The sequence below is a fragment of the Alosa sapidissima genome, chromosome 12 (genome assembly GCF_018492685.1).
Source record: "Alosa sapidissima isolate fAloSap1 chromosome 12, fAloSap1.pri, whole genome shotgun sequence".
Taxonomy (NCBI): domain Eukaryota; kingdom Metazoa; phylum Chordata; class Actinopteri; order Clupeiformes; family Clupeidae; genus Alosa; species Alosa sapidissima.
Genome location: NC_055968.1, coordinates 2,591,669 through 2,619,409, shown reverse-complemented (window position 1 = coordinate 2,619,409; position 27,741 = coordinate 2,591,669). Strand labels below are relative to the sequence as shown.

The window sequence follows — 27,741 nt, the reverse complement described above, 5'->3', positions numbered from 1 at the left end:
CAGTGGGTAGGAGTCATAGTTGATGACAAGTAACAGTTACAATGGCTGAACAGTTAAAAAGTTGAGTAGTTTAAAGGCTTAAATTGTTTAAAGTGAAATATTGTAGTGAGGACTTATTTTGAAACAGTTTTTGGCAGAGGAAGCAGTTGAACAGGATGTGTAGTCTTAATAGGGCCAGTTTGTATGCTTAAAGCCTGAGACTGGCAGTTGATGCAGGTGGCCCGAACACATGCCATAGGATTCTAATTGCTTAACGGCTCTATTGTGATGTCATCAGCCCATGTTAAGTCTATGGGGAAATTTTGAGTAGTTTTTAATTAATAGTTTAAAAAGTATAAAAGTTACAAAGATGAAAAATACATAGCCCACATGTCCTAAGTAAGACCTACGTAACATAGTTTGAATGAAGTTTCTACGTTAAACGGTTGAAGCTGCATTAACTGGTTAGAAGAAGAAGAAGAAAATGCCTAGGAAGAACAGTACAGTGCATTTTCATGCACTGTAATAAGAAGAACTCGGATAACAGTAGAGTGCATTTTCATGCACTCTAATTAGAATCTTATGCCAGGTGTTCAGGCCACCTGGAGCCACTGTCTCAGGCTTTAAGCATACAATATGGCTGTATTAAGACTGCAGATCCTGTTTAACTGCTTCCTGTGCCCACAACTGTCAAAATAAAAGTCCCTTTAAACTATCCAACTTTTTAACTGTTCAACTGTTATCAACTGTTCAACTGTTACTGTAACTGTTTGTCAACTATGACTCCCATCAACTGTATCCTCTGCCTTCAACTGTTTCAAAATAAAAAGTCCTCACTAGCTAGTTAGCATCATTAACATTTTTAACATAGTTAGCATTTTAACAAAACTGCTAAAAATGATTAGCTAAGTTAGCTGAGTCACATGGTTAGCATAGTTAGCATGTTAACATTGTTAGCATAGTTAACATTTTTAATAAAACTGCTACAAATGATTAGCTAAGTTAGCTAAGTAATGTGATTAGCATAGTTAGCATGTTAGCATTGTTAACATTTTAACATAACTGCTAAAAATGATTAGCCAAGTTAGCTAAGTCACATGGTTAGCATAGTAGCATTTTTTTTCAAAACTGCTACAAAACATGAGCTAAGTTAACTAAGTAACTTGGTCAAAATAATTAGCTTTGTTAGCATAACTGCTAGCAAACATTAGAGCCATTCCAACTGTCAGTTATCGTCAACTATCTATCTATATACAGCCTTTAAACTATTTGTCTACCAACACGCATTAAACTATCAGTATGTCAACAACCTTTAAACTATCTACATATAACTTTTAAACTTTCAACATTCATTAAACTATCTGTCTATTAAACTATCTGTCTATTAACAACTGTTAAACTATCTACATTCAACTTTTAAACTGTCTACGTCTAAACTATCAACTTTTTATTAAGCTATGCTATGTCTGTCCTAGCTTCATTTTCATGCACTCGTAATTCCCTGGAATTACATTCTCTAGTTGCTCTATTGTGATGTCATAATCTAATGTTAAGTCAATGGGGAAATTTTAGTAGTTTTTAATTAATAGTTTAAAAAGTATAAAAGTTTCAAAGTTGAAAAATACATAGCTGAATTCACAAGTAAGACCTACGCAACGCAGTTTGAATGAAGTTAAACGGTTGAAGCTGTATTAAACGCACAAAAAGTGTCAGCGGAATAATAATAAGAAAAAATCGGATAACAGTAGAGTGCATTTTCATGCACTCGAAGAAGAAGAAGAAGAAGAAGAAGAAGAAGAAGAAGAAGAAGAAGAAGAAGAAGAAGAAGAAGAAGAAGAAGAAGAAGAAGAAGAAGAAGAAGAAGAAGAAGAAGAAGAAGAAGAAGAAGAAGAAGAAGAAGAAGAAGAAGAAGAAGAAGAAGAAGAAGAAGAAGAAGAAGAAGAGCCAGGAGATTTCAAGATAGTGGATTCCATCCACTATAATGAGGGGTACACTGACCACACTGGATCACGTTAATGTTATCACCAATAGCTCATTGTGCGTGCCGTTCATCCATACAAAGAAAATTCTACCCAGAACAAACTTTCCCAATAGACCTGGTGTTTCGGTGTCAATGTATCAAAGAAAGAGATGGTCACCATTTCAGTGAAAACATTGACATCGTATTGCAAGGAGGTGCTTCCACGCCATTTGTGACTTCTAACAAAAGAAAAATGCTGTGTGACATTATGAATTACCACAACGTTAAGGAAGTCAGATCATTTTTAACAAGCCGTGGAACCAAAGTAGAAAAGTTGATAGCGGCGAGGTAAGAACTGGGAAAATAGAGAATGCTAATTTGTGCACAAAGCATTTTGTCACTGATTAAAACATCCTAATATCATTTTTTTTGGAAACTTTATTTCTGTAGTTTAAAAAGATACAAACCACATCAAGAGGCAATCTTTATATTGCTGAGGTCAGACATGATAAATCATCCCAGCAACATCTCAACCTGCTCTAAACAGCAGTCGATTGACTAACTGTGTGCACTGCTTCAGTGTTGCACTGTGCTGTGTGAGAGGGGGAGAGGCTACAGCAGCAAAAGCCAATGTGTGCTTCTTTCAATGTGTGCTTCTGATCCTTTTCTTTTAATTGTATGAACTTATAACCATGCCAGGTGTGTAAGGATTTACACCTACAACTAATAACAATGATGACTTGCTCTGACCTGTAGGGGGACAGCTGCTCCTTGCTATCCACATGACCAGTCTTTTTAAGACTGTTGTCCAAAGAGCTGTTCTTCAGGGGACTAGATGAAATGTTACCTGAACATTCAGCCCTCTCTGTTCTGGACAAGCCACACTGAACCAAACCTGGAAAGAGAAGGAAAATAACTGGACATGAGTGGACATGAATTTCCAGGAACACAGGCCCAATCCCATTTCTCTGTCTTACCCATTCCCCTTATTTTGTACGTTCACGTGAAAGGAAGGGGTATCCAAATTCTTTATTGGTTCGAGGGGCAAAGATTTTAGAGCGCTACGCTGATGCTTATGCTATTGTTATTGTAGATAACTTGATACATTTTCAAAAGTTGCACAACGGTACACAGCCAGGGTCAACTGAAGACATCTGAAAAGCAATCTGTCAATGAAGGCCTGACTGTACTGTAAACAATGGGAACACAAGGGCTGAAAGGGCTGAATAGTGAGGAAGTCCTGTACATGTACCCTTTACCTAGGGGAACTCAGTGGAAACTCGCCTATAAGGGGGCACTATAGAGTTCCCTGGCCACACTCAGGACCAAGCCTTTATCCCTATGAATACATTGTGACAATTAATGTGTGTGCCAAATACCTCCCTTCCTGTGGGCGTGGCTAAGGAAGTGTACAAACGAAAGTTGTTCATCTTGAGATACGCATACCTACCACATTTGCTGAGAATAGCTGAAACTATATGTTAACCACAACATCAATTGAGTAAGGGAGCACTAGAGAGTCCCTGAGCCACACCCAGCACCTGACCTGTGTGCTTGTGCGTATGCCTGTGTGTGGCATGTGTGTATGTCTTTATGTGTGTGCGTATGTGTGTATGTGGGTGTGTTTATGTGTGTGCATGTTTGTGTGCATGTGGGTGTGTTTATGTGTGTGCATGTATGTGAGTGTGTGTGTGTACATTTCAACTTCATCCGGCAAACCCTTCGCTCAACACCATCTGCAGGCCAATTTGTGTCACATAAATTCATTTATTGTATGGCCCCCCATGAACGGAATTGTACAAAACTCAGCATGCATTTAGAGGGTGTCATAGTGATCCTACAGGTCAAATATCATGCAGTGCTGAACAGGTCAGCCAAAGATACCTAGGATAACAGAGCCTCAGTTTTGCTTTTTTCATTTTTAACTGTATGGCGCTATAACGTAAAATGAGAATGAGTTGAGATGGCTCCTTGAGCCAACATCCAAAAAAATGTGGTTCTCCTAGGCTCTACAGTTGTCAAGATATTCACAGAAAATTGTGTCCGCCTGTGAAAAGGTAGCCCCTCCTTTTCCCCAACTCGCCTGACATTCCCCGCGACATTTAAACTGACTACCTTCTCCTACACGATCAGACACGCTTACACGCACGCACGCACTTAGTTTCAAATGTTTGTAACTACACGCGGTGCTGGCAACCGCGACGCAATTCATTCATGCGCGATCGTTATTTACACATCTTTCTGTTACTCACCCAACCTCTGCAAACATCATAGCGAACGACGTGGTACCCGTCGATTCTGCTCCATAACCCATTGCATTCCGTTAGTCCATACATTGTGCACACACACATTAACAATACACTGATAGCTCTTACTTTCACTTCCTGGTCCTGCATCACTTTGTTTCCCCAAGGAACACGAGCCCAGGCCAATGGCTATTTTATTCCCTGTGTGGGACAGGGGAAAGTGTTGTTTTGAGTGGGAGTCTGGAGAGTATCAGCTTGCTGAGAGGTTGGATACAGAGTATTGGTGAATTTGCGAATTGTGCTTGAATCGAGCTTGAATTGAGAAACCGGTTGGTTGATTTGTTGGAAAAGTATTTTTTGTTGGCATTGTGCCGGAACACGTTTTTTATAGCACTGTAAATAAATCTGCACTTTTCACCACAATCCACGTTTGCTGTTTGCTGTGTCTTCACCCCATCACCGCCCAACCTCAGTGTGTCCTTGTCGCCACCATCCTGTGTGGACGTGGGTTGCAAGGCCCATTTTTCACACCGCCCTAGCCTCCTTTCGGGGGAGTCCAGTCCGGCGGGGGGCGACGGATCAAAACAAAAATCAATGGTTCCCTGTCATCCTTGTGCATAGACTGTATATATAGAACTGGACAGTGTGATTGCATTCAGCAGTGTTCTATGGAATTGAAGCCGCCGAGGCGACGCCATCTCGGAAAATTTGCAACCAATTTGAAGTGCGGCTGCGCAGCAGAAGTTGAAGCATGCGCAGTGAAGAGGAGTCGCGGTCAGGCACGCCCATTCAGCGAGTTAAACACGCCCCTTGTCGAGTGAAACCCGCCCCCTTCTCCTTTCCACAACACAGGTCGATAATGAGGTCGACTTGGCGCCGAAGGCTAGCTGGCTGGATGAATTTAGCAGCTGTGAGTTAGCTAAACAGCACAAACAACAGTCTTCGGTTTGTTCTTGTCTGGTAAGTTTTGTCTATCAACTGAAAAGTTTTTTGTCTATTGTTGTTCTTAAATACGTCTAAGAAAGCTTATTATGTTGATTACAGACTGTGAGAAATTAGTATGGTGAATATTAATCAGCTAACAACAGAAATACGGACAGCGAATTACATGCTAACGTTAGCAGCTACATTAACGTTACTGTAAACGGTAGGCTAAGTAGGCTAAGTTAGTCATTGAGGTGAAGATTAGCAAACAGCTCCCGTAAGAGTCGATGCATGTTTAGTCGGTTTTATTAGTTTTTGCTGTTTTCCAATATCTCAATCTGAATGTATGCCATCTCAACATGGAGTAACCATTGACTGTACATGGAGATTACACAGTCAGTACAGTTTATGATGTGATAAAGCAACGTAAGTTAACGTTATATGAAGCATGGACCTCATCAACTTGTCATATTAATGTAACTACTAGCCAGTTTGCCAACATTGCATTTTTTCTAACGTTAACGACAAAGACACCTCCGTTAGAGCTACACCTGTGACGGTAGGTCGGTAGTTGTAGACCGCATAAGTGAATGATCGATAAATGAAACGCCTGCATTAAACACTACGCCAAGAACCAGTCACGAATTCCCAGGGATATCGGTGAAAGTAACACCTCAATTTGTCATCTAACGTCCATGATCAGTCATACTGATAACGTTATTTTTCAAGCTGACGCAAGTTGATAACATTCACATATTTAAATATAGAATTTAATATTAAAATCACATGTTTAAACGTGTAGTTAACATTAGGTAGGCAGTGACATTTATTGCACACATATATTTAATTAATTGGTATTACTAGTGTTGTTGAGTGCCTCATTATATGCTTTGTAATATTGTAAACTTTTTGCAGATAAGGTATGGGTGATGGCTGAATGTACTGGAGGTGGCGGCAAGGAGGTCTCCATTAGTCTGCAAGGGAAATGCCTACGTGAAGTGGTTTGGCTGGGGTGGTCTGAGGTGGCATGTCCTCTCCCTTTCTCCAAGTTCCCAGACATTCATCTCCCTGACACCACCCACTGTCACTGGATCAACCTGAAGCCCCTTATACATGGGACATGGCACAGCACCACTACGAAACACATGACTTTCAATAACTTGCGTGGCACCAAGATAGGTCTGCCGCTGCTCTGAACCTTCTGTTAACTTGACATCATTCATACTTGAGGCTGTACACATCACTTTGTTTCTATTTTCTTTATTGATGCCACCCAAACTTCAACTTTCTGTATGCCCCTGAACTCACACAAATTGTAAATTGCAATGCGCCATTTAACCAGTGGTGTAGTCTAGTTAGCTGTAGTGGTGGGTATACTGTGAGCAATCCTTGCCTATTTTAAATGGGTATACTGAGATGGTGATGCTTTTTAAGTGGGTTTACTGTGTAGTCCTGTGTATCACATAGACTATACCACTGCATTTAACTGCCTTTTTTGGGTATACTGAGATGGTGATGCTTTTTAAGTGGGTTTACTGTGTAGTCTTGTGTATCACATAGACTATACCACTGCATTTAACTGCCTTGGTATTTAACAGTAGCCTACACACAGATGTAGAAGTTAGAAGAACATTAATATCAGAATAATTATTGGTTGATACGAAATCAATTTTGAATGTTTTTATTTATTTTGTTTGAAGTATCAATTAGAATGCCGCAGCACGCTGGTCTTCAATCAGCCTAAGAGGACACATGTAACCCCTCTCCTAGTTACTCTCCGTTGGATCCCTATAGTAGCCAGAATTAAATTTAAATCTCTCACTTTGGCCTATAGGACACTGACTGGATCTGCTTCTTGTTATTTTGATTCAACGATCAAGATGTACATCCCCAACCGCCCACTGCAGTCTTCTGTTGAGCGTCTGTTGACCAGTCTTAAATGCTAGGTCAAATTCAAGACTCTTTCCCTCAGTGGTTCCATGTTGGTGGAATGAGTTGCCCAGTGCTCTTCATTCCTGTGATAGTTTTTGGTCTTTTAAGAGGGGTCTAAAGGCATATCTGTTCAACATGCACTTAGTTCATTAGGCGCTTCTTAAGTGTTATGGCTTGTATAGTACTGTGTTATTTTCATTAGGCTGTTGATTAATTAGGGCCCGAGCACCGAAGGGCCCAAGGCCCTATTGTTTTTGTAAGGATTATTATTATTGTTATTCCACTTTTTTGCTTTCCTGTTTTTGAGGTGGTTAACATGGTCGAAAACTCTTGAAATTTGGCACACACGTCAGGTGTCACGCATCGCAGTTAGGTACAAGAGCTTGACCCCGGGCGTGGCCCAGGGACTCGCTAGCGCCCCCTTAGGTGACTGATCCCGTGGTTGGCAAATATTTTGAGGTGGTTAACATAATCGAAAAGTCTTCAAATTTGGCACACACATCAGGTGTCACACAAAGCAGCTAGGTAAAAAAGCTTGGCCCCGGGTATGGCCCAGAGACTCGCTAGCGCCCCCTTAAGCCCCCTTAGATGACTGATCCCGTGGTGGGCATATACTTTCAGCTACACACACCAAATTTGGTAGGTGTGTGTATCTCCCCAAGATGAACACCTTTCGTATGTACAATGCATTAGCCACGCCCAACAGGAAGTGAGGTATTTAGGATTTTGTGCGTTGTGGACATGATCAATTTTAACATACTCCTCCTAGACGGTTGATCCGATTCATGTCAAAGTTGGTATACATGACGCCGAGATGTTCCTGATTCTAAATTGTGAAGCCTTCTTTTGATATGTTGTAATTTGACGAAATGCCGAAATTATGAATTTTAATACCCTTCGACACAAACAGTAAATGTGTCATAATTCATCGTGCATGGCTTGAAATTTTTTAAATTTCACAGGTCATTGAAGACCATGTTAATGATAATATTCACATGCCCATAATGCATGTTTGGCATAGCGCCACCAACTGGCAACAGAAAGAATGGCAATTATGCTGATTTCACATGATCAATTTGAACATACTCCTCCTAGACGGTTTGTCAGATTCATGTGAAATTTGGCAAACATTATGCCAAGATGTCGCTGATGTTAAATTGTGAACGGATTTTTGATATCTTATATATTTGATATGATTTTAATATCTCACCACATAAAGAGGAAATGTGTCATAAATCACAGTGCATTGAATGAATGGTCTGAAACTTCTCAGGTTAATAGATATCATGATTATGATGATATCCAGACACCCAATGGGCCTGCCTGGCATAGCGCCACCACCTGGCCAAGCAGGAAATGTGCCAGAAATGGACAATGCCTTAAGTGATTGATCTGAAACTTTATAAAATATCGGATATCATTATTGTGATGATATTCACATGCGTAATTCACAGGCCTAGCGTAGCGCCACCCTCTGGCCAAGCAGGAAATGTGCCAGAAATGCTCTATGCTTTGAATAAATGGTCTGAAACTTCTCAGGTTAATAGATATTATGATTATGATGATATCCAGACACCCAATGGGCCTGCCTGGCATAGCGCCACCACCTGGTCAAGCAGGAAATGTGCCAGAAATGGACAATGCCTTAAGTGATTGATCTGAAAGTGTACAAACATTTTGGATATCATTATTGCGATGATATTTACATGTGTAATTTCAATGCCTAACATAGCGCCACCATCTGGCCAACCAAAAAGTGTATCAGAAATGTTCTTTGCTTAAAATGAATGGTCTGAAATCTCTCAGGTTAATATATATTATGATTATGATGACACCCAATGGGCCTGTCTTGCATTACGCCCCCACCTGGCCAAGCGAGTAAATGTGGCAGAAAATAAAATACAAAAGCAAATAGCCCACGCATCAAATATGTACATTTCACAAACGCACCACGTCGGTGCTTTGTTGGATTCCGACATGTCACGGGTTGCGGCCCGCAGGTGCTCGGGCCCTCCATTGCCGCTTGCGGCTATATTTTGATATTGTTTTTTTTATTGATATTCTCCTTAATGTAGTGTTACCATGTTATTGTTATATTATTGATTGAATGGGCATTGTTATGTATTATTGCCCCCCCCCTCATTTTCATTGTTTATTTCATTAGGCTATTGATTGATCCCTGTTAAATTTAAGTATTATATTGTTTTGTATTTGTATATGGCTTTGGACAAAAGTGTAACCTAGCCCTCATAATGTGGTATTTTCTTATGCACTTGAAGCAAAAAATAAAAATATATGTTTCTTTAAATGTAGTACCACTTTAAACACATGACTCACTGAACAGCAAAGTAGCTTCCTGATTATGTGTAAAATGTCTACAGAGTATCCTGATGTAGTAGGTCCATGTTCTCATATTTTTACAGCTGACATGAAGGCTGCAATATTACATTTTTGATTTATAATGGAGCACCCTCTCTGGTGAAAGACTAGTACTAGCAACCCTGTGGTAGAGTCATACGATTACAGACATATTGAGAGAGCCTATGATGAGTTGTCACAGTTTTCAATTTAGACGTATTGAAATGGGGTACGTCTACGGGAGGATTCACACATCACTGGCAAGACCTGATCAAATCATACCAATGCAAAATGCTTCTCCAGCAGTGCAATCGCTGGTAACAACGATACCTTAACTCAGCATTTTTAGATACCGCTGTTATGAGCATACTAAGCAAATTGTCCATTTGTAACTTTGAATCCCTCCTCACGTTAAGCTATGGTCCAATATGGGTTCACTAAAAAACAAGTAACGTTATTTGTCTGGCTTATTAATAAATGGTCATACCGAGGTTGTCGACCTAGCAGGCTAGGTGACGATTATTGCCATTCGTGCAAAACTAAGCAAGAGTTAACATTAATGAAACTTAACATCGCCTTCTCCCAGTGACTTAAGTGTATTCAAATGAAGTTGCAACGGTGGTGGCGGCAATCACTGGTTACATTAAACCATTTGAAACAAGTAGGACTGTAAATGATCGTGACTATGGCTAACGTTACTTCGGATTAATATAGCAGAGCCCTTTTACTTTACCTATCAACTGGCTAATGCTAGCATGATTTAGCATGCTATAAGCTAATATACTTAGCATCTACGAAAGAACAGCACATATATTTTTTCACTAACAACGATGTCTCTTACAAACAATCACACAATGTATGACTATCAATATGTATTTAATCAGACTGTGATAGGATATAGCCTAATGATAATAACAGCAACACTTATTTAGGTTAGATTACGTGTCGATATCAGGTGTCGTTAAAAAAAGGTAGCGACAAAGCGTCGAGTCTGCTGCCAGCCAGCTGTCAATCATAGGTGTAAACACGCCCTTTTTAGATTTGTTAAAATAACATTAAAAAAAATAATTTCAGCGAGAAAAGAAAAATAGTGTGTATTGAAGCATCTTGAAAACTATTTTTTTCGAATAAAAAGTTGTAGATGCAAAAATAGTTTTAGGTGACAAAAGTGACACGGAAAGTTGGCTACTTGCCCATTGAAATACATGGAGATGGGCGGAGTTACGCATTGTACTGCAACCAGCCACCAGGGGGCTCTGGACTAGCGCTTGCATCACTCTTAACAGACGGCACACTGTCCAGTTCTATATATACAGTCTATGTCCTTGTGGGGCTACATAACCACCAAGTTTTGTGCAGCCCCGGTCTTTCAGTGTCCCGGGAATCCTTGACACAAAATTACTGAAGCAAAATAAATAAAATAAATAAATAAACTCTGAAAAAAAAAAAAAACTCTGACTAAACTTATATGACCGCCACTTCGTTTGCGTGGCGGTCATAATAACTGTAAAGGGCCTTTAAGTTTACGTAAGTTGCATATGCTATAATCCGTTGCCATTCACTGTATGGCTGTCAAATGAATATTTGTGACCCTGCAAGGCGAAACCAGTCGTTTTGCGCACAGTGCTATTTTGAGAAAATCCATGATAAACAAACGTATGGGTTAAAATGTCGAATTTCACGTTTACGCATAATTCGACAGTATAGTCTACACTTTCATATTGTGAACAAATGTCACGGATCAACATACGTTTTGACTGTTAAACCCTGACTTGATTTAGGTGAAGATTCAACACATTAGCAGTCATTCCATTTGTCCACGCCGCTATAAGGTTTTGCGGTAGAGCTAAAATTGACTCATTACTAGTTACTCAATGTGTCAGCCCTCTCTATCGTTCTTGGCAGATGTAACGAATATGAATGTGAAAGACTTGCCTTTCAGGGTACGAACGGTCAAAAGCACGAACTTTTAGAAATATCCTGGCGTCATTTTACGGACCAGGAGAGGTTTTCCACTGACGTAGCGCATTTAAAAGTAGCCTAGGCCTATACACAATCTGTGTAAACAGTAAATAGTCAGTCATCCGCTTCAAAGTCACGCTACAGTAAGGCTAATAACAGTGGTGTCCTCACACTATCACACGTGACTATTTACTTAAAAAGGTGATTTTCTCCTCTTCTGGCGTATCGTGACAGGAGAACCATGCCAACTTTGGATGTGGTTATCTTAGCGATACTTTTTGCAATACCCCCGCTATATCGTTGGAAAGCTTAGTTAATGGCCGTTCAGGTGAGCACAATGACTTAATTTTGTAAATTTTACCAAAGCGACTGGTTTCGCCTTGCAGGGTCACAAATGTACTTCTCGAAAAGCAACATGGCCATCATCGGATACAAACCTATCTGACATAGTGTGGATATAGTCTCAGATTTTGCTCAAAGTTTGTCTACCTAATGTTTAGGTCCCAAAACTGTTGTAAAATATTTGTTAAATTTCAATATTTTCATACAGCCAACATTTTTAAACTTTCCGAAATGCCTCATCTTGATGGCCATGTTTGGGCATTAATATCTTGAAAAGGATTATTTCTAGCTTGCTCAAACTTTGTAGGGTGGAAGACAGGCATGTTCTCAGTATGACTGGACCGCGTGTACTGCATGCCCATTATTTTTATTTAAGGGCCTATATGGAAGAAAGTGCAAAACTAGTGATATTGAGGGTATTGTAACCATTTTTTTGAATCCACATACAGTGTTTCCCACAGAATTAAATTCTATTTGTGGTGGTAGGTTTGCAGAATTAACTTGAATGCAACCGTTTTTAACAAATTAGCGCAGCGTGGTTATGATGCTAACCAGATTTAAGCATAATTTAGTACAACCTGAAAAAATCATATTGTGGTGGTCAATGTTGATATTGTGGTGGGCCGCCACTAGGGATGTAACGGTATAAAAATTTAACCTCACGGTTATAGTGACCAAAATGATCACGGTTTTCGGTATTATCACGGTATTTCTAAAAGTGTGTTCAATACGTTCAGAGAGCACTGATAGGCCTACACAAGCTGAAATAGTTTCAAAAAGTGTCCCGTTCACTTTTTTCTTCATGTTTAATTGGCTATGTGCTTATAGCTTAACTTACCCTACCATAACTTGGAGTTTGCTATTTCTGTTATTTGGATGCAATGAGTGAGACCAAAGTAAGAGTTCAACATAAAACGTTAGGCTACTGTATTCTCCTGATAACGTGAGTGGAATGGATTTAATGTGGACATGAGCATAAAAAGACGCAGAGTGGCTACATGATACAGTGCACATTTTGCGGTGAAAAAGTTCCGCCTTTTAAAATCAGGTGTAGCCTAATCCGAATCGTAGTTAAAACCATCAATTAGACAACAGAATCAGTAGGGTACCAGTTTTGTTTCATTGTACCAGGCCTACTGTATGTCAAAAGCAGGCTCGGATGAAGTTGGGAAGGATTAAACACACGGTTTCCACACCGCGGTAATCAACAGTGACAATCATGATGTTTGAAATGAAAATGGTAATTATTATCGTCAACATTTTTATCGTGGTTTACCATTATACCGGTAATCGTTACATCCCTAGCCACCACAAATAAGTCAATGTATGGGAAACACTGCACATAGCACCAATCATTATTTTGTCTGTAAATACAATACTTTATTAATGTTCAGACAATGTTTGAGGTCTCTGCAACATAAAACAGGATAAAACAAGGTGTGATTGCATTTATTGGTAATGTTCATCTACCTATAAATTGTAGGAACGTCTGTGTGTGTTTGTGTGTGTGTGTGTGTGTGTGTGTGTGTGTGTGTGTGTCATATCTGTCGAACCGTTCCTCCATCTGATTTCAAACTTGGCACGTGTCTTGCTATGGGCACAAGTAGGCGCAGTGCCAAGTTTGACATTGATTGGATAAGTAATTACAAAGATAATGTTAAATATATCACACAAGACTCACACACGAGTTTTGGCAGCACTGAATCAGGGCACGGGTCAAGATGCAAGATGTTTGAATGATTACCATGTCTGACGTCAACAATAAAGATTCCCTGTATGCAGTTTGCTTGCATAAAATGATTCCACGGATGTTGCAACACCACACCAACAAACACGGGAATGCAGTGGCTATTCAAAATTATGTAAAAATGATGTGCAATAAACTGACCCTTCGAATAGCCCAGGCTAGTTTGGACTTGACACTTTGAATAAACAAACAATTCCGACTGCAAGGTCCCAAATTAAAATGACCGATAGGCTAATGGTCCTGAATTTAACAACGTTTCAGAATACCATACAGCTAGACAAAGAGTGGCAGGCAGAGCGACGTTTTCTGTTTTTGAGTCACATCGTTGCAAATCTCATAAGATACATCTTTCTACAAAATGGTTTGTCTTCTTTATCATTAAGTTATTCAATAGGCTAAACATATAGCCTTACATCAAAGTTTTAGGCTTATGTCATCTCGATCAGCTACAGACAACAAGTGGCAGACCGAGTGTGATGCCGCTTATAGGCTAGAGATTGTTGAGTCACATCGTTGCAAATTTCATACGAGGATGTTATCATTTCTTAAAATGGTTTGTCTTCTCTATCAGGGAGTTATTTAATAAGCATTCTCTAGACAGAGACCATGAACACGCTGATGGTGATTTATTAGGAATCGATGATTGAACTGATAAGCAGAATTAACAATGTTACTGATAGATACAAAGTCATAGATAGAAATTCACAAATTTATCCCAACCTTTCTTGCTGAATGTCCATAAGCCTGTTGAAGTTTCCTTAGGATCCATCAATGAATCCAGTAAAACACTAGACCTTGGAACAGCCTCAAGGCGATTTTCAATTCGGCGCAGCTAAAAAGAGTACAGGGTTTGTTAATATAACTCAAACTGTTCTAGGGATCATATACAGATAGTTTATGTATAACCTCTTGCAAAACACAGAGGACTGTATGACTGTATTCTGTATGACTCATGAGCTAGGGTTATGTGCTTTTCAAGTTGCCATAAAAAATATATTTTTTGGCAAAATGGTCCAAGAGTTGATTATTGTGGTGGGCGGGGCTCGACACAATGCTGTTCCCTCTCTGGTTTTTTATATAGTCTTTGGAGTGTAACTCCTCCAAGCAATATGGTTGTACAGCGATTTCGACGTAACATCTGTTCCTCTTCGTAGCCTATATCACCAATGTATTCAATATAAATGTATAAAAATATAACAAATTCCTGTGGCAAAACAAAATCCTCCAGTAGACAGCTAATTGTCTATCGTGATTAGGGTTGGGTATCATTTGGGTTTTATCCGATACGGTGCTAAATCAATACTTAAAACGGTGCCGGTGCCGAAACGGTGCCTGAACCGGCACTTTGTTTTTAAATTAAAATGGTCTAAAGCATGAATTGATAAGACAAATTTGAACATGAAATTGAACTGTTATATTCAATTTACTATTAATATCTCATTGCTCCTACGCATAATAGCCTACATTTAAATGTTAAAACAGCTTGCCATGGATGCACACACAATGGTAAGCTCTGCTTTCAAGTTTACCCAGTGTAGGGGGCGCTGTGGCGCAACAGGCTACAGCGCCCATACCATGAACGGGTCCAAGTGCCCACGGGGACACAGGTTCGAAACCAACCTGTGGTCATGTCCCGATCCCACCCCATCTCTCTCTCCTACTCACTTCCTGTCTATCTTCACTGTCCTGTCGGAATAAAGGCAAAAAGCCCCCAAAAAATATACTTAAAAAAAAAAAATAAATAAAAAGTTTACCCACTGTAGGCGGTTTGCCATAAAGCATGTTAAAACCGCTTGCCATAGAACTACCATGTCATAGACAACGGCATTTGAAAGCAAGCTAATCTAACAGGGACTACTTTCCAGTTAATTCAGTGTGTTCCCAAATACTTCAAGAAATGTCATGTCTTCCCCCATAACACGCAACAGTTTTGAACATGTTAGGCTACATGTCGGTGTTGAAGTGTTTAGGTTCCCAGCGCTAGTAGGCATTTTAACAGCACCTATGGCTATGCGCTAACACCAGTCCGCTTAGTTTAATTAGCGATAACGTACGGAGATGGTTCCGTTGCCTCTTTGACAGCTCAGTGACATCAGGTATGTAACCTATATATTTATGTTTTTGCCAGCTAACTTTTTAACATGATCTTTATATTCATTGTGATGCTATATGGGCCTCATGCACATGAAAGATTAATATCATGCCATTATGTTGTTTAGAACACACCGTGAAATAAAGTTTTCACCTTACAACTTTGCTGATAACATTTCAAATAAATGCCAGCTAGCGCATTAGCAAGGATATTGTAAAAGGTATACTGTTGATGTTGTTTCATAGCCTTTTGCTTGTGTGTAGTTAGGCCTAGGGCTGGGCGATATGGACCAAAAGTCATATCCCGATATATTTAGGTTGAATATCTGTATACGATATATATCCCGATATTTTTTCCGCAAAGTTAGAGCTGTAAAATGAAATGTTCAGTCAAATATGAGTAGTTTTATTGAAAACTCACTACTCCGGTCTTGATTTTCTTGAGAGCTCCGGTCAGCGGCTTGCGTGGAGCAAGGATTACGGCGCAAATTTGAACTATATCGATATATGACATATGGTCTAATTCTATATCGCATTTTAAAATATACCGATATATCTTTTATATCGATATATCGCCCAGCCCTAGTTAGGCCCACTGCTAGATTTTGACAGGAGCTTGTGATATCGCTTTAAAGCTACTTGGGCTCACGCAAGCTGTCAAACACGGTCCACTCACCTATGTGGTTCAACCCATCTGGTTTATACGTGTTTATGTTAGCTAACTGTATGTGTTGCTATCAGAGCAATATGTTAGAGATGGCGCATGACATGCAGTGATGCCTCGTATAAAAAAAAGCACCGAAATGAGGCACTGAAATCCACGTTGTTATTCGATGCGTCGGCACCGGTGCCATATTAGAACCGTGTTTCGGTGACCAACCCTAATTGATTGATTGATGAGCCACCTAGGCTTCGGCTTACTTTTTGTAACAATGAGACATGCACCGTGTAAATTAGACACCCTACCGGAGTACTGACAGAGACATAAGAATTAGTGTAACAAGATCCTTTACATACCGAATTTGACAATACTTTCCTCGATCATGGTTTTTCACATGGTGTATAGTATAGACTTTTGTCATTCATCAATTGCCCGAAAATACTTCTACGCATCTTAACACTTCACGTTCACCTGTTCATGATTTCGTAAGGAGACATAATATCTAATTTCACGTTGTTATAGGCTAACACTGCAGGTTGAGGATGTCACACAAGCAATGCTGCATAAGCATGAATAACTTAAATGAGAGAAGGCGGGGTCATTAAAGGTTGTATCAGCGATTTCAGGCCCAAACATAAATGATCACATTCATCTAATCTTTCCTAAAGATCCGCTATAGTAGAGGTCCTGGGTAAGATTTGTATGCACTTCATTTAGCGGAGAATATCTCAACTGTTATAGACTAATATGACCCCATTGAACAACGTGGGATGTGTGCCAAAATCTCTACCTGGGATGGAAGTCCTGAAAATGACCACAACAGATGACACTATTATCACACTACAGGTGAATGGGACTTTTTTTTCCCCCTTTATAGATATCCCCACACATCAGATTAATCTTCATATTAAGATAAATACTTTTTGTATTACACTTTGCCTAAAAAATTAAATATGCAAATGAGGCAATATCTCATTAAATATGCGTACATATAAACCCTTGAAGCTACAGATTTTCTGAGGTGATCACAATGTTCACAGTGACCATAATTATAAGGTCTTAGAAGAGTGTAAGTATTCTAATTTGATATAAAGAAATTTTCTAAAAAACAGTCAACCTATTAGGCCTACATACAACTAGTGACATACATGAATTGGCAGTTATTTATTAACCTAAACCTTAAAAGTTTACATTTCCTACCTGTTCTAAATATTGCTGTCAACACGTCATCACCTCCAACTTTTCTCTCCAACAAAAGTTTACTTGGCAGCCATAGTGACCTAAGGTCATAGCAGAGCACATGGCTGTAAAGCAAGATGACCTATGAGATAAAAAAAAGGAAATCTACTCTTTATTCTTTGTGCTGGCATGTGTCTTCTTACGTGTAATTATCATGCGTTGTAGTTTTGTGTATTTAAATAATTATAATAAGTTTGTATCAGTTTTTTATTTAATTTGGTGTACTGTAGCTAGCTAGCTGCTAGTGTTTTTGTTTTGTTTTTTTTGCAAAATGGGGAATATGTTATCAACAGATTGCATAGTCTCAGACAAGTTGATGAAGTTACAATGTCTTCATGTCATGAAGTTATTTATTAAGTTGGTACATATTTGAAACAATTTTTTACAAAATTTCAAAAGATCTGGAGAAAGTGAGAGAGCAACTTATCCACAGGATCTAGATCACTGACACTGTCATCAGGTGACACAGATGTCTTTGTGTGCCTATTGTACCACATTACAATTGTTCTGGCTCATCCGCAACTCAGGAGTGAAAAGATCAATATTACCACTTCATGACATCTGCATAGCGCTGGGAGACGAGCTCACACAGTGTCTACCAGCACTACCTCGTTAGAAACAGGTATATTTCCAACTGCTTTTAAAACCGCTGTTGTGAAACCTTTACTTAAAAAGTCGAATCTTGACCATACTAATCTGAGCAACTACAGGCCTATATCAAACCTACCGTTCCTGAGCAAAGTACTTGAAAAAGTCGTTTGTAATCAGTTAAATACCTTCCTCAACGAAAACAGTATCCTTCAAAAATTCCAATCAGGTTTTAGATCAAATCACAGCACAGAAACGGCTCTAGTAAAAATAGTCAATGATCTTAGACTGGCTACTGACTCAAACAAAGTCTCAATCCTTATTCTTTTAGATTTGAGTGCGGCATTTGACACCATTGATCATAGCATCCTAATTCACCGCCTTGCGAAGTGGGTGGGTTTCTCTGATAATGCCGTAAACTGGTTTCAAACCTACATTACTGGCACAGATTTTAATATCAGTCTGGAGATCATGTGTCTGTAAAACATGACTTGTTTTCCCTATATACGCTTCCGTTGGGAAACATCATAAGTCAGCATAATGTAAACTTCCACAGCTACGCAGATGATACCCAATTGTATATTTCTGTGGAGCCAACTAACCCAGATGGCCTTTGCTCCCTCACTGCATGCCTAACCTCCACTAAATAGTGGATGAGCAAAAAAATGTTGAAACTAAATGATGACAAAACAGAGGTACTTTTGGTTGGACCAAAACCAAAGCGAGACATTTTTCTTAGTAATCTGGGGAACGCACCAGGTCAAACCAAAAGTAACAAGCTCATCTTAGATGCAGATTTAAGTTTTAAGTCCCAAATCAGTAAAGTTACTCAGACAGCCTATGTCCACCTGAGAAACATTGCCAAAGTGCGGCCCTTTTTAACTCAACAAGATGCAGAAAAACTAATTCATGCCTTTATCACTAGCAGGTTAGACTACTGCAATGCACTTTTCACTGGACTTCCCAAAAAACATTTAAAGAAATTGGCACTCATACAGAACTCTGCGGCTAGACTTTTAACTAAGACCAAGAAGAGAGAACACATCACTCCTGTGTTGGCTTAACTGCACTGGCTCCCTGTTTCCTATAGAATTGATTTTAAGGTTATGTTAATTACTTACAAAGCTCTGAATGGCATAGCACCTTCATATATCTCTGAGCTTTTAATATCTTATCAACCACAAAGGAAACTTAGATCATCCAATTCTAATCTTTTCATTGTACCCAAAGTGCTCCACAAGCTAAGTGGAGAAGTTGCTTTTATCCATTATGCAGTGGTGGGTAGTAACGCGTTACAAGTAACGCAAATGAGTAAATAAAGTACTTTTTTCGGGTAACGAATACTTTCCACGTTCCTTTTTTAAAGCTGTAATTTTACTCTTACTCAAGTAAATATTTGAACTAGAATTGTACTCTTTACTCGATTACATTTCCCATTGGGCCTTCATTAAAATGAGTATTTCGATAGAAGTAGGCTACACATATCTTCGTTGACTGGAATACAAGCATGCTACATCTTCGTTGACTGGAATACAAGCATACACGTTAGCGACGCGCCCTCCCTAGGTTGCAACATTGTTGTGATTACACAGCAGAGGAGACGAGTCGGCCGTTACGTTGGTACTGAGGACTAGAAACGCCATGGATGCAGAGATGAACGTTAGTAGCCTACTACCAAAAGCAGCCCCCACTCCCATGGTCAACGTCTGGCCACATCTGCAACACTGTTCCGTCCCATGCGAAGGAAGGGAGACAACCGTATAATGAAAGGAATGTGTCAGCCTAAGCATAACAATATCAGCCTTCAAAGTGTTGAGGTAAATCATCATTATTTTCTATCAGTGGTTCTCGTAGTGCTACTTAGCGAGCTAGTCCTAGCTGTAGCAGCTATTCGACTGAAACAAAGGCTATTTCTTGACATAACTCAAGGGTCTCCAAAAACGGTGCCCGCGGGCACCATGTAGCCTGCAGGATGCCTTTACGGCGCCCACAGCGCACTTTCTAAAAATAGCCAACAAGTCGCCTGCAGATCACGCTCTAAAACATCCTCCATTGTGGATTTTTAAATAGATATTTAATTGTAGACCATACATCTGTAATATTGGCTATATTAACTTGCTCATCTGGTGTAGCCAATGCAAGCATATCTCTGCAAAAGTTCTGTTGCTATTCAAAACAATTGCTTTAGGTCACGGGCCCTTTCTCCTCCGTAGCCTACTGGTGTAGCAATAGCGTTGAAAATCTTGTGGCATGCATACCAATAGGACTGTCAGATCATGGAGAGATTTCAGATGTGCAATAAGGCGTCTTCATAAGTTAGTCTGGTGTTGGTGATTTCGGTTGTAACATTCAATAGCATTGTTCAATGAAATCAGAACTTAAACAACCTCTGAATTATGAATGGTGGGCATGCTATTTGTAATCTACATTATTAATTGCATTAAAGATGGCTTTTTTCGTTTAAAAAATTAGATCAGATTCCTCATGGAAACTTTGAATTGAACTAACTGAACAAAAACGGTCAGTGTTGCATATTGATGTATTGAAGAATCAGATGAAAATACAGTTGCTTAATATATAAAGGCTCATAGGCCTACATAATATTGATAACTTAAATGTAAAAATCACATAGGTCTATTATTTAGGAGGATCACCCTCGCAAAAAAGGAGTGAGGGTCTGTTTGTTTCAAATGAGTAGCCCTATGATTTTGGATTCTTCAGGTAGCCCTCAATCCCAAAAAGGTTGGAGACCCTGGTATAACTAGTAGAATGTATGCTTCAGGAAGGGTTGACAACACAATGTAACTTGCTGATTATATGCAGCAATTATTGTATGGGATTTTGTTGATTGCTTAACCAAAATGTAATAGTTGGTAACTTGTTCCAGCTATCATCTCCCTCTACCATTCTCTCTCTCCCTCTTTTGGTAGTTGTGTTTCAATTTGATTCCTTGAAATGCGCCACTGACTATCAAAATACAGATGCGCTGTTTGAAGTTGCAGTGCTTGCTTCTAAAGGGAATGACAGGTGTCATTCTGATTGGTTTAAGCACCAGGCGCCTGACGTTTGATAACAAAACCACCCCGAGTGTGGACTGGACAAACCCCTAAATGTAGGCCTATGTAAGCTATCCGCAAGTGACCATGTGTTTTAGATCACCAAAATAAGGCCTGTTATGTCTTTTTCACTGATCCAAGCACATCAATACAAAAATGAAAAGTAACTTGTAATTTGAGTAGTTTCATAACAAAGTACTTTTTTACTTTTACTCGAGTAGGTTTGTCCAATTGGAATATTTACTTTTACTCAAGTAGATTTTGAAGGAAGTAAATGTACTTGTACTTGAGTATAGATTTTCAGTACTCTACCCACCACTGCCATTATGCCCCAAAACTATGGAACACCCTGCCTCTGTATATCAAGCAGACAGCCAGAAGCAGATGGGCTCCCCCTATTAAGTCAGGTTCTGCTCAAGGTTTCTTCCTGGAATATGGGAGTTTTTCCTTGCCACAGTTGCCATATGGCGTGCTTGTGGGGGGTAAAGGGTCTTGAATGTCTGTGTATAAAGTCAAATAATTGTGACATATGCTAAGAACAAGCTAAGGCTAGCTGCTTGGAGTCCGCATCAACGGGGCCTAAGCATTTGTTAGCCTAGGCATTTGTCAGCAAAGCCTTTATATCCATAGTAGTATAATAGTATTTCTGATATGTTGCTGATTGAATCATAAACGGCCACAGCAACAAAGGGGAATCACTGACTTTTCTCTAATAACTGTGTTACATGTTATTATCTATATTTCTGATATGTTGCTGATTGGATCATAAACGGCTACAGCAATGAAGAAAAGTGAAAGTGATTGATAATGACTGACTGACTATTATTGTGTTACATGCTCCAAATGTAAAGCCCTTTGAGCTGCATTCTTTGTATGAAAGGTGCTATACAAATAAAGCTTATTATTATTATTATTACTACTACTACTACTACTACTACTACTACTACTACTACTACTACATGTGCTGACTGGGTGCGATACAACCAGCAAAATATCAACCAAACTTGCAGCTCTGAACACTTCTGATTTCACTTTCTGATCCTCAATGTCAACTGTCCACAGCTAACAGTTGAATACAAATGGCAGAAACATTCTTGGTCAAATGTCTCAAACCATCAACAGACATGGAGACATTTGACGACCTGCGCATTGCTGCGTTCAATAGTAATTCCCTTATGATAGACTTTGAGAGGGCCGCTTGCACCTCAACTACTGCAAGAAAACATACAAAGAGCCTATTCAACAGCAGCTTTGGGTCCAAGCACCATTTACAGACATCACCTTGATCTTAAATGCAGATGCTTATGGTTCTGTAAGAAAGGGCAGTTTATTAGTCCCTGAGATTGTAATCTCAAAACCTGAAGGTTTACCAGATCCCTGCTTGTGTGGCAAGTGTGCACACAAGAATGGGTGTCCCTGTCGGGAAGCTGGTATCCGTTGTTGCAAGTACTGCAAATGCAAGGGAGGCAGGCTAGTTGTAAAAATCCTATCACTGAATGAGGTTTCATCATCATCCCCATACCTGGACTCTGTTGTGAAAGTTTTACCTTACAACACAGGGAATAAACCTGTTGTTTTGTATTTTTCACTTTAACGTTCCAATGATAATAGCAAGGTTGGATATGAACTTAGTTTTTGCCCCCAGGCAACATTGTACCATTGTGGAATGAAAATAAATATTTTACAGATATGAAGTTATAATAATACAAAATCAAAATCACTGTTATGTACCAGTTAAAAGCTCCATAAATCTCCCCAAACATACTCCGGTACAGTATACATACACACACAACCACACACACATATCCATGAGTTTGCACACTTACACCCATGCATACTGATGAATGCGTACTGATGCACACTCATGCACATTATCTTAATATGAAGATTAAACTGGTAGAAATGTATCAGGATATCTATAAAGTAGAAAAAGTCCCATTCACCTGTAGTGTGATATAGTGTCATTTGTTGTGGTCATTTTCAGGACTTTCGTCCCGGGTAGAGATTTTGGCACGCCTCCCACGCTGTTCAATGGAGTCATATTAGTCTATAACAGTTGAGATATTCTCCGCTAAATAAAGTGCATACAAATCTTACCCAGGACCAAGACTACTAGCTGCCTGCCCCATAAGCAGGCCGTCACAAAACCGCGTCTCTGTAAGCAGCCTAGGCTCCGAGATCTGTACACAAAAACAATTGCTACCAACAAGGGTTGGCAAACCCCTCAAAAGCAAAATAAAGTGTTTCAACCAATAACCAACGAGATGCGCGTTTAGGAGTTTTAATTGCACGGGAGGTAGGGGGAGGGAGTAGCGAGCTAGCTCTGTTTTGTTTGAACATCAACAGAAGTGACGTATCCCCGCTATCGCTGATACAACATTTAATACAAGACTCTTGATATCTCGTGCACGATGGGGGAAAAGGCCTAGATTAACTGAAAGTTGCAGTCTTGTAAATAGTGACCCTGCAAAATTCTCAGTATTTGCGCAACCAGTCTGACTATAAAATCTGTAACTTGTCTTTAGATGTGAGAAGGTGTGAGACTGTGCTAGTCTTTCAAAAGTATTTTCCAAATTTTCTCAACGTCTTCTGGGTAACGTTAGCTGAAAGTATTTTCTAACTTATATTTGGGTTTAAATTCAATAACTAGATTATGTAGAATGGCTCAGCGGCGCTTAGAAGCATTAAGTTAACGTTAATGTTAAATTAGCATGATACACGAGCATAAATACTAATTTCTTTGTGAATGTATAAGCTGTCTACATACAAAGTAATAGAACCAAACCTTTCTAGCTTTTCTTTCTGAGCAACGTATCTGAACCCATGGCTCACGTTGAAGTTATGACGTTAAACAGTAACGTTAACGTTACAGGTTGACGTTGGTAGGTAACGTTATGTAAATTATCGTATTATTATTATACACAACCATGCAACTTAACGAACTAGCATAACTTTTCGATTCTTCCAAGTGCCACGCACCGACAACTTTAACTTTAAGATGCGTTTAACTGTATAAGTCTAGCAGTTTAGCTGAACTCACGCAGCGTCTTAGCATAGTAACTTAGTTAGCTAACTTAGACATCTAACCTTTAGAAAGCCAAGTTACGTTGACATAACAACTGTGGCTAAATGTGACTTACCCTGTGAGCAACCTGGGGTTTCATATGTTCCCACTTATGTTTTATTGTCCCGAAAACTGTAATTCCTAAGATAAAATTAACTTGATTGGGACTGATGTCGAATGTTAGCTTCCAACGTCACTAATGTTATCTAAAGGACTCAGTTCCGGTGAAGCACCCATTCCCCGGAATTCCTGGTTCCTTTACGCCACAGTATTGAAGTTCTTGCGTTGTGACTAGGTTACCGTGCGTATTCACAGTACTGAATTACGTTTTCCGTGTGTCCAGCTACGGTAGCCGACTAGACCATGGTAGGGAAACACCATAGAAGCTAGACATACTATACAGCCGTTTACATTCTCTGTTAAAACCAGAGTTAAAACTAATTTCATGTGGAACCAGATCGGGTATTATTATTCCTTTTCTTTGTCACTCCTCCGTTGAAACGCCATACCCGTAGTTATGTAAATGTCCAGTTGGTGGCGGTAAATGCAACCGTGTGTATGCCAAACGCCAATAAACCCCACAAGAAGAAGAAGACCAGATCGGGCATATCAGAGCATAGATATTTTTTACAGTCTATGGCATAGACATAATCAGAGTCCGTCTACGGAGAGCCTGGCCACTCCGTATTAAAGGAGAATTCCGGTGTGATATTGACCTAAAGTGTATCGAAACATGATACCGAGTGTGAACGTATGTCTCATAGCCCATCTCGGCTTGTCCCCTGCACTCCAAAATCTGGCGCTAGTTAGCCGATGCTACCAACATCTTTTTCAATAGTGGTGCTTCGGCATCGGGCTAGCCATGCAAATAAATCACTGTTTTACACCCATTTACGAGGCTCAATGTATCTCCACACTTCATTGGTAGACTTCCGAGGGCCCTGACATTTAAAACGAGACATTGAGAACTTTGAAAAAGCACTGGTAGTTTACTTACAAGACGATTTATACAGACAGTATCTTCACGAAGTTTAGCGTTTGCAGCCATCTTGAATTTAGTCACGATAAGTCGAGCAACGAGTAAGAATGAACAGCTATGATAAGGGATCAGATTCCAAAAATAATTCAGTGGAAATGCATGGATTCCAGTTTCTTCCAGTAGCAGCAACTGGAATCCATGCATTTCCACTGAATTATTTTTGGAATCTGATCCCTTATCATAGCTGTTCATTCTTACTCGTTGCTCGACTTATCGTGACTAAATTCAAGATGGCTGCAAACGTTAAACTTCGTGAAGATACTGTCTGTATAAATCGTCTTGTAAGTAAACTACCAGTGCTTTTTCAAAGTTCTCAATCTCTCGTTTTAAATGTCAGGGCCCTAGGAAGTCTACCAATGAAGTGTGGAGATACATTGAGCCTCGTAAATGGGTGTAAAACAGTGATTTATTTGCATGGCTAGCCCGATGCCGAAGCACCACTACTGAAAAAGTTGTTGGTAGCATCGGCTAACTAGCGCCAGATTTTGGAGTGCAGGGGACAAGTCGAGATGGGCTATGAGACATACGTTCACACTCGGTATCATGTTTCAATACACTTTAGGTCAATATCACACCGGAATTCTCCTTTAAGTCCCATTGTACCGAATTTTGGATGCAGTTCCACCAGAGTTCCACTGGGGGCGATCGCCATGAGTGCAGAATGAATGGGAGTCAATGGAGCTAGACGGCTAAAATTGTCTCTTTCACCTGATTGTCGTTGACAAATCTTAGATTTGATTGTAGTTTGTATAACTTCAACATGGGTTATAGGTCAAAAGTTGAATGAACGAGTACTTATGTCCTTTTGATTTCTTACAGGTTGGGTCGTTGTTGCACATAACACGCTAGCATTGTGCTAATGAATGACGTCATTGACACATTTGAAAGGCTTTTAAGAACAATTAAGTGACTTTAAAAAATATAATACTCAACCAAGTGTATTTTCTTTGCCTCCCCTTTCGAATACAATACTCAAATTACTTGGAAAAAAATTATATCCCGAGAAAAGTGGATTTTGAGGGGTACAGCTCCATAGACCTCCATGCATTCTGCACTCGTGGACGAGCGCCCTCATGTGGAACCACAGAAGGAACTGCAACCAGTTCAGAAACCGGAAGTTTTCCGAGAGAGGCAGTTCTCCCCTTATTAGACATTCTCTGGGCATATCCAGAGCTCGTCTACGGAGAGACTTGGCACTTCCTATTAAGCCTCATTGTATCGACATTGGTTGCAGTTCCATTAGAATTCCACTGGGGGTGATCGCGGGCGAGTGCAGGTTGAATGGGGGTCTATGGAGCTAGATGGCTAAATGTATCTCTTTCACCTGCTTGTCGTGGAAGAATCGTAGATTTTATTGTAGTTTATGCAGGTTCAATATAGATTTTAGATCTAAAGTTGAATGAACGAGTACTTATGTCCTTTTCATTTCTTACAGGTTGGGTCGTTGTTGCCCATATCACGCTAGCATTGTGCTAATGAATGACGTCATTGACATATTTGAAAGGCTTTTTAGAAGACTTACGTGACTTCAAAAAATATAACGATCAACAGTGTGTATTTTCTTTGCCTCTCCTAGCGAATGCAACATTCAAATTACTACTCAAAAAATTATATCCAGAGAAAAGTGGATATTGAGGGGTAAAGCTCCATAGACCTCAATGCATTCTGCACCCGCCTGCGAGCGCCCTCAAGTGGAATCTGAGGAGGAACTGCAACCAGTCCAGAAACCGGAAGTAACCAGACAGTGCCAATTCTCTTCCTATTAGACATTAGGCGAGTTCGACTTGCGGCAGATCTGTGCAGATCTGACTTGATGTGATGCATGCTGGGTTGAACACAATGCATACTGGGATGGACGCAATGCTTGCTGGTTAGAAATTCTGTCCGACTTCTGTCAGCCGGGGAGGGACTTACCACCGTGACACCATGTCACATGGCCTTAAAATATCGCGGGAGTCTTAGCCTGCAGACAGATCTTGCAGTTGCCTTCCACGAGCTGCACGAGCTGAAACACGCCCTCATGACGTCAGTTCAAAGACGTGATAGGGCCGTTTGGGAGGAATGTCCTCATGACGATTTAAAATTGTCTTTAAAATTGACAAACATCACATGGGTAATTCAAGGCACAAGTCAACCGGGACCAGAAAATGATTTCTTTTTCGCCATAGACTGGCGTTCAAAATTTGCCATCCCATGGAGGCAAATGGAAGTGGCGTCACTGGGACACTCTATAGATCAGTGGATGAGCCTGTTAATCCTACCTCATTTCCGGCGTAATCTTCATATAGTTTTATCAAAATAAAGGCCACCTAAAACACACAGGGTGCATCCGGGTGCATCTCTACTTGTCCATCCATCCTTCCTTCTGTCCTCCTGCCCTACCACAGAGTACTGACTACTGACATCTTTCAGATAAGTTGAAGAAGTTTTTATGCAGAGCTTTGTCATATGATAAAGAACCTTAGGGAATAAATAATGGAACTGAACAGAAACAAGTGTTGTGAAGTTATATATATGGTTGTTGGAATAATGGCATGAATGCGCACCATAACT

At 39.8% G+C, this 27,741-nt stretch overlaps 1 protein-coding gene across 6 annotated transcripts in view; it reads right to left on the bottom strand.

Moving 5' to 3' along the window:
- cep350 (centrosomal protein 350) overlaps positions 1–24,472 on the bottom strand; it is a 100,171-nt gene extending 75,699 nt beyond the window's left edge. For 2 of the 6 annotated variants that reach the window (XM_042056119.1, XM_042056121.1), the window contains exons 1-3: positions 24,226–24,472; positions 14,171–14,282; positions 2,690–2,834 (exon numbers count right to left, since the gene is read on the bottom strand). In XM_042056119.1, the coding sequence (XP_041912053.1) occupies positions 2,690–2,834; positions 14,171–14,282; positions 24,226–24,249 (281 nt within the window). In that variant the 5' untranslated portion in view covers positions 24,250–24,472. Of the gene's footprint in view, positions 1–2,689; positions 2,835–14,170; positions 14,283–17,402; positions 17,524–24,225 lie in introns of all 6 variants that reach the window. The other 4 variants (XM_042056123.1, XM_042056122.1, XM_042056124.1 and 1 more) reach the window with 4 other exon arrangements.
- Positions 24,473–27,741: the final 3,269 nt, after the last annotated feature.